Genomic DNA, 7762 nt, shown 5'->3' on the forward strand with positions numbered 1-7762 from the left:
TGTACCAGATTTGGGTTGGATCCGACCAAATCAAAATCAATTTGTACATATTGAATGAACTAATAAGATATAGTGAATTGGACCAGTCTAGATTTAAAGGTCCAAGGTATTTGTTAAATTAGATTGGGCTTGACCTGTTGTAATGGAATTATATTGGATTGGATTGAATTGAACCAACATACAGTACATTGATAAAAGATAAAGATACATGTATCAATAGACCGGGTTTTAGTTGGAACTAATTTAAACAGATTGAACAATCCATAGATTGAATTGGATCGATACAAAATGGTCTAGAGTTCAACTTAAATTGGATTGGACCTGGTACATCTGTAATAGACTCATATTGGATTGGAGATTGGATTAAATTAATCCGGTCCAATTGACGGCTCTAGTTGTATTAGAATCTTTTTACCTTGGTTCGCGGCGGGACGAGCGCAGTAAGTGGAGCCTCATCGTATTAATCCATCAATTCCACTTCTCAGAAGCTAGAGCAGTCCCTGTCCCATGATTCTTACTAGTAGTTTCGTCCTCTTTACTAAGAAACCCAAGGGAATTGGCCAGCTCCACGTGTCAAAACGGTGTTCAATTTTGTTATATTTATCTAAACTTTGTTTTTCTCCAGCTTGTCATCTAAATGGTTTTCAATTTTGTAACAATCACATCCTAGTGGCTGGAGTAGTGGTGGTGCTTCATTTCGGGTCTCCGAAAAGGAGTGATGATCTGATAAAGTAGGGGGCCAGGTCACACTTCTTGACTCTCAATCTGACGCCACTTTAAGGTTTGGACAGATAACTTCATATGGACCATTTATTTATTAACTATTTTTCTGTCGATTCCACTCCCTAGGGTCCGTTTGATTTGAGTTCAAATCAGCCCCCACCAGACTGCCACCACAACGTTTCACAGTACATCTTCAGCCGGAGATGTTCCATACACGATGAAGATGTACCTACCTTACATTCAAATATGTACTGACGTGTATTGAAATCAGGTCAGCCCTACAAGCGTCCCACTGCACCTTCCACCCGTGTATTGGGAATATCTCCCATGACAAGTACAAGGAAATTTTCCCAAATGCACCGTGAGATGTGGATGTGGGGGTCTTTCTGTGGGGCGCCAATGTGATCTGAGCATTGTTTCACCGAGAAAAACGACTAACATATCATGACAAATATCGTCTTAATTATTTGTACAATTGATTCGCTGCATCTCTATGACCAATATAAAGTGCTCTTCATCTTTTTGTTTTTTGTTTTTTTGGAGCACAAAATTTACACCAGTGTTCGTCTCAAATATAAATGGCACCGACTCTTGCTTTTTCATCGGTCGTGCCAGGATCAGGAATCCACAATCATGTACCACCGACTTACTTGTACCGGTTCATTCAGCTAACCTATTATTCTAAACATTATTTATAAGGACCACAGTGCCCTGCCTGAATCGATCCTTTTCTCCCAGTGACAAGTAATCTTTCTCTTCCTATTACTATAGAAGAAGCCACCTGGGCATACCAATCTGAATCTGTGCTTCAAATACTAGTATTTGATCTCCTGCAGTGCTGCTTGTAGAGAGACGGAATGCTTGACATCACCTATGTGAAGGCTATGCTCGCCCATTGGAATCCTCCGAATTCCAAACCGGTCTACCACGCTGAGGTGCTTGCACACATGTATCTTCACCTCAACTCTCTGCTCGGTCCCCGCTGGCACATGCACCTTCTCAAAGGCTACTAGTTGCTTACTGGGGGCCCATTGCCCGGTTGGGGGCTCTGAGAACACAAGCAGCGAGTGGGCTCCATCCATGGGCCCCGTGTTCTTCACATCTACATGTACAACTACGGACAGCCCATCACACTTGGCATGTGTGACCCTGACTGCCTTACCTGAGAATGAGACGGTAGCAGAGTTGCCAACCGCACGTCGGCCGTCGAGAGGAACCGAAACCAAGGTTGGTGCTTGGGCCACCGTGTGTGCAAAGTTGGTGTAACTCATACCGTGGCCGAAGGGGTACACGACTGGGCCTCTGTAGAACCTGTAGGTCCTGCCGGGGTACCCACCCGATGGCCGCATGCCCATACTCGTCATTGGTACCTTTGCCACGTAGTCCTGTGGGTACCATGTCATTGGCAGCTTGCCACCTGTAATACATACCCATGAAAAGAAAATTAAGGTCATGTCATCGACAGCTTGCCACATGTAATAGTATTCACCTGCTACAAAGTGTAGTGCAGGCTTGTACTTGTAGCAGCGTTTGCATACCTGGATTGCTTCTTCCAAATAAGATATCGGCAATTGCAGCTCCTCCAGCTTGTCCAGGGTACCCTGCCCATAGGACGGCGGAGATACGTGGGTCATCCCTAGCGAAAGACACATCAATCGGCCCACCAGACATCAAGACCAACACGGTAGGACCTCTGGAGGCCATAGCGATCCTTGATACGAGCTCCTGTTGGTGTCCCGGTAGAAGCAGCCCTACCCTGTCCTTGAACTCCGCCTCCATAGATTGGTCCAATCCCATCACCAGCACTGTTGCATCCGCTTGTCGGGCTGCGGCCACCGCCGCGCCAATTAGCTGGTTGCCATTGCAGGCCACGCCACTACAACCCGGTTGGTGAATGGTCTTAGCGTATCTCCCAATACCTTGCAAGGGAGTAGTATATCCACATGGAACACCTTCGTTCATTAAAAAAAAAAAGTCAATTTCTCATTTTTCAAGGGTAATTTCGTCTGAGGATTCTCTCTTCTCTTGCTTCAGCTTGTCTAACCTGCATAGTTTCCTATCATGGTGGCTGTGACGTCTGAGTTGGGGCCAATAACGGCTACGGTGCGATGACGAAAAGTGGATAAGGGCAGCGAAGGCCCATGATTCTTGAGCAAGACAATGCCCTGTCGAGCTGCCTCTAGTGCGAGCTCTTGGTGGGCCGGAGTGCAGACATCCCTTGGGCCGAGATTCCCAGACGGCTGGGTCGACGGGTCACCGTCAAACATCCCTAACCTCATCTGGACCGTTAATGTGTTGGTTAGAGCAGCGTTAACGTCCCACTCGCTCAACTTGCCTCTCCTTATGGCCGCCTCCGTGTGGACGGCGAGGAAAGGCCCACAGTCCAAATCCAAACCTGCAAAATGACCAACACCATTGATAGCTGCTTTGTACTAATACGTCAATGAGGGCAGAAATTCAGGAATTGTTGAAGAAAACTAGCCTGCTTTAATGGCGAGGGCAGCTGCTTCTTCGGGCGTGGAGGTGTAGTGTTGGTCGTCGTAGAAGACACCAACCGAGTCGCAATCTGAAACGATATATCTGTGGGCAACCCACAACCCTTTACAGGTAAGTATACCAGATAGATTACTACCAGAGAGAGAGAGAGAGAGAGAGAGAGAGACGGACCCATTGAGACGCCATTCACCCCGGATAGTATTGCGGAGGAGATTGGGGTCGGCACAGGTGGGAACGCCATTGACCTGATTGTAAGAGCACATGACACTGGCCACATTGCCTTCCACCACACAAGCCTTGAACGGCACATCGTACGTATCCTCCAAGTCTTGCTTGCTAACCTTGGCGTTGAAGTGGAAGCGATCAACGCCGTTCCAGTTATCGAGGTCGTAGGCGGTGTAGTGTTTGCAGCAGGCGGCAACCTTTAACCGGTTACCCTCGTTTCCCTGGAGTCCCCTTACGTAGCTGGCCGCGTACTTCCCGGCTAGAAGAGGATCCTCGCCGGGAGTCTCCTGCCCTCGGCCCCACCTTGGATCTCGGAATATGTTCACATTTGGGCTCCAATACGTCAAACCCGACATCCCTCCGTTGTACATGGCCCTCGCTTCGTCTGACACCACCTGCGCCACCACCACCAACAACAATTTTTCAATTTTCACTTATGCCAAACTGCCTTCTGGGCCCAATTTTTTTTTTCTTTTTTTTTTTTTCAATCAACGTGGTAAATTTGATTTACGTGCTTTATCCACGAGATTCTCTTCTTTCTCATCAGTCATGACTCACCGGTCACCAGTCACCAGTCCAAAGCTGTACTTTTATTATGTAAAATAACTGTAGACTTTATCCTATGAGGTGTATCCGGGTCACCCGGATACCCAAGTAAGATGATGATAGTCTGGTACTGTAGTGTTTTGTCTATGGGCCACTTGTTGCAGGTTGATACTTTTAAGGGTGTATATATAAAAACCTTTTTTTCTGTTTTTCGGCAAAGGTGAACAATGAAAAGCAGAAACACTAAAAAGCTGCTTTTTCGCGCATCAATTAAGCTGATTAGTAGGCCAGCATGGATATGGAATATCAAAGGCGGATGACCCTAATTAATATGACAGGTTATGGGACCGCCCCCTAAATCAAACAATTTATGGTTGGTTCTACATTTGTACAGGTTATTTAAGATAATTTCTTCAATAATGAATGGGCAAATTCTGCTGGTAATTAATGGATTTCACATCCCCTCCATCCATGATTAGCAGTTATAATAGGGATTTATGTAGCTGTTCATGGGCTGGGCTCGGATTACATGGTCATTGACAGAATTGATGTAAAAATTATGGTCCATCATCCCCTTTTTTCTTTTTTGTTCAATGGGTCGTCTATAAAACAGGGGCTACCAACTGAGCCAATGAGCCAATTATGGTCTATCCCTTTTTTTTCTTGTGTGTGTGTGGTTCAATTGGTCCACTGAAATAGGGGATATAGCCCATTCTCCCAATTGGGTGGATCGATAATTATTTTCTAATTAATGAAAGAAAAATTTTAATGAAAATTGTGGACCGAATTTTATTGCTCCGTAACCGACACCACAAACGTACAAATCCTTGACCCAACCCGTACCCGATCAGTTCATAACCGGGGAAGAAGAAAAACTGAAAAAGATTCCCCACTGCCCTCACCAGTCAACCAGTCACCACCAAGAGATAGAATAGAAAGAGCAAATATCATGACATATTTGTCCTTATTAACCACCCGTGATTGTTCTTCCAATGAGTGAATAGTATTTATTAATTAATATAGATGAGACAGCAATGGTGGTCCTCAAAAGCCTAACTATAATATTTTTACGATCATACACTATTATCAAATAAAGTATAATGGAATATATCGCATGTCTCTTTCAATCTCACCCCTAATATATAAACCAAGAATCATCGGTTATCCTTGTGATGCTTTTGCTCACTCTCTCACACTACACTTTTAGCGAGCAGCCGCAGAAATGAGTGTCAACGTTCTCCGGTTATCAATAAAAAAATATAAAGAAAGAGACAACAAGGGATAATGAAATGCGGAACGGAGAATCACAAATTAAAAACGAGAACAAAAGGAAGGAATTTAGGAAATGAAAAGGGTTTACCCGTCCAATTTGTTCCCACAAGGAAGCATTGAAGGAAGCAGCGGTGGTGATGACCTGAGGGAAACTGGTAGCTCCGGGGAATGCTCCGCCGAATTTGGTTCCAGGGCCGACGTTGGAGACGCCATGAAGAGCCTCCGACCACCACTCGTAGCCCCTGATGCCTAGCCTCGGCACGGGAGCAGCGTTGTTCACCAGTAGCCTAATCTTCTCTTGCAACGTCAGTCGTCCAATGAGGTCTCTCACCCTATTGGGTATGGGGAGAGATGGTCGACAGAAGGGTAAGTTTCTCGTCAGCCCATTTCTAGGGTCACAGGCAAATGCCGGACGGGCATCTCCGGTTCGGGGAGAAACAAACAAACAAGCAACGAATATCACAAGGCAGAGGGAGATGGGTGGTTTGAACTTGAAGGCCATCTTTGTTTATCACTACTAACAAATTAAAAGAGCTTCTCTCTCTGTCTCGCTCGCTTACAGCCTCACACACACACACACACTTCTTTTCTTTATTATTGTTTTGGGGTTGTGTGTGGAAGCTGCTGAGGATGGTGAGGGGGGAGGGTACTTGCTTTATATAGAGGATGATAGTGCCGGGAGGGAAGGGTAGTCAATAGTGATGAAGAGAAAGAGAAATGGGTTTGATGATTGGATCTCCACGTCGTCCATGAACTGTTTTTAGAGAGAGAGAGAGAGAGAGAGACATTTGTTGATTGCGTTGCGTGAGTGATAAACCGATAAGAAATGCTAGGTTGGTATAATAAACACGCACCCCCTCGTCGAGCTGGAGCTGGGGGGATGAGGCTCGATCGATCTGGGCTGGGTGGGGCCCGGGGCCAAAGAGATCGAGTGGTCGCAGTCGCACACGCCCCATAAATCTCACTGTAACATGGGTTTTCTACTTGCAGTCCCTCTCAAATAAAAAATGGAACCTCTTACAATCCCATGAAATCACACATATACTTGTACGCAACTTTGACTTAAATGTTAAGACAGACTTCTTTTTCTTTTTCGTGTTTTTCTTTGTTGAATATATATTAAGAGAGAGAGAGAGAGCAGTTTGTTTGGCACCAAAAATCTTGCACACAATTTACACACCTTAGACTTAGAGAGTAACAAATTAACAAACTACAAAAGAAAAAGTAGCTTGGAAATGAAGCGATATTTCTCCTCTACTCTTAACATTTAACTCAGTACCTGCAAAAGTTTGGGTAGTAAAAATTGGGGGGGGGAACTCGATCGAATCTCTTATCCGGTGACCGGTCAAGTGTGTTGGGATGCCCTGAGTTTTCTTCATTCTCTCTGTCTAGTAACTCGTTAGTCGTGATATCTCTAGATTCGACATAACATATTACAAACTTTGTCTTATTGTTAAACTCGTTATGCCAAGGGTTAAAATGTTTAATCCATTCTTTCAATGATATAGTTTATACAAGGATTTTTTTTTCTTAGTATAAATATCATGTTTTAAAAAATGACCCGGAAATAGAACCGGTTGTTTTTGGGTTGACGGTTCAATTGTATAATTCAAATGGATGTTCCATTTTAACAAAAATAATTAAAAATAAAAAACAGCTAAAAATCGTTGAACAGATTAATAATTCGACCATCCAAATTAACAGATCATTGATTGATTCAACGATTTTTAGTCAAAAGCTAGATTTAAGATAAAACATAGCCTTAAACCATTCTCTGGATGAATGGTCCGATTATCCAAGTCAATGATAATTTGAAAACCATGATAAATATAAAATAATTCAACTTGGAATGGACCTCTATTGAATTGATGAATTTGGATGTATGATTTATCAATGCTAGCTAGTTGTTAGGCAGTGTAGTGATAGTGCAGGCTCCAGTTGCCTCAAGAGTCTCTAATTGCTTTTATTTTCAATAATTGCAGCATTGTTAACATTTATGAGGTGAATAGAGTGGTAAAGAGATATACACCCACTAAAAAGCCATCCACGTGCTTGGCCGCTCACAATGGGGCCCTGTTATACCTACGCGTTATCTACCATTTATTCAATTCAAGTCTCAAATTTAATTTGTAGCTGCAGCTATATTCATTTTCTACCATTTCTATATACCATTTAATTAGAAATAATGAACTCCTTGCCTTGCTTCTTCAAATTAATTATTTCAAACGTAAACCATCCTGCATTAATATGGAGCCGGAATCGTTGGAAAATTAGTTAGTTTATTAAATGCAATTTATCCATAACTGGTTCAGGGTAAATTTGTACTTCACTTTAATTTTGCTTGTATTTGGCAACATTATATATTTGTATTGACAAGTGATAGAGCAATACATATTTACATTGATAATAAGATGTAAATTCTTAGTTTGGAAAGAGTATAAATACAAATATGTACAGTGAAAATATATACAAAATAATACAAAATATGAGGTTTTGCACT

At 43.1% G+C, this 7762-nt stretch overlaps 1 protein-coding gene across 1 annotated transcript; it reads right to left on the reverse strand.

The window, feature by feature from the left end:
* Positions 1-1139: 1139 nt before the first annotated feature.
* LOC148867685 (putative beta-D-xylosidase) lies at positions 1140-6299 on the reverse strand. The gene is made up of 6 exons (XM_088981480.1): positions 5351-6299; positions 3391-3839; positions 3206-3303; positions 2768-3118; positions 2262-2675; positions 1140-2140 (listed from the first exon to the last, which is right to left on the reverse strand). The coding sequence occupies exons 1-6, from the start codon at positions 5762-5764 to the stop codon at positions 1539-1541; spliced, it is 2328 nt and encodes a 775-aa protein (XP_088837606.1). The 5' UTR covers positions 5765-6299; the 3' UTR covers positions 1140-1538.
* Between the last annotated feature and the right edge of the window lie 1463 nt (positions 6300-7762).

The sequence above is a fragment of the Nelumbo lutea genome, chromosome 3, assembly GCF_056320005.1.
Source record: "Nelumbo lutea isolate HS-2025 chromosome 3, American lotus-T2T, whole genome shotgun sequence".
Classification (NCBI taxonomy): domain Eukaryota; kingdom Viridiplantae; phylum Streptophyta; class Magnoliopsida; order Proteales; family Nelumbonaceae; genus Nelumbo; species Nelumbo lutea.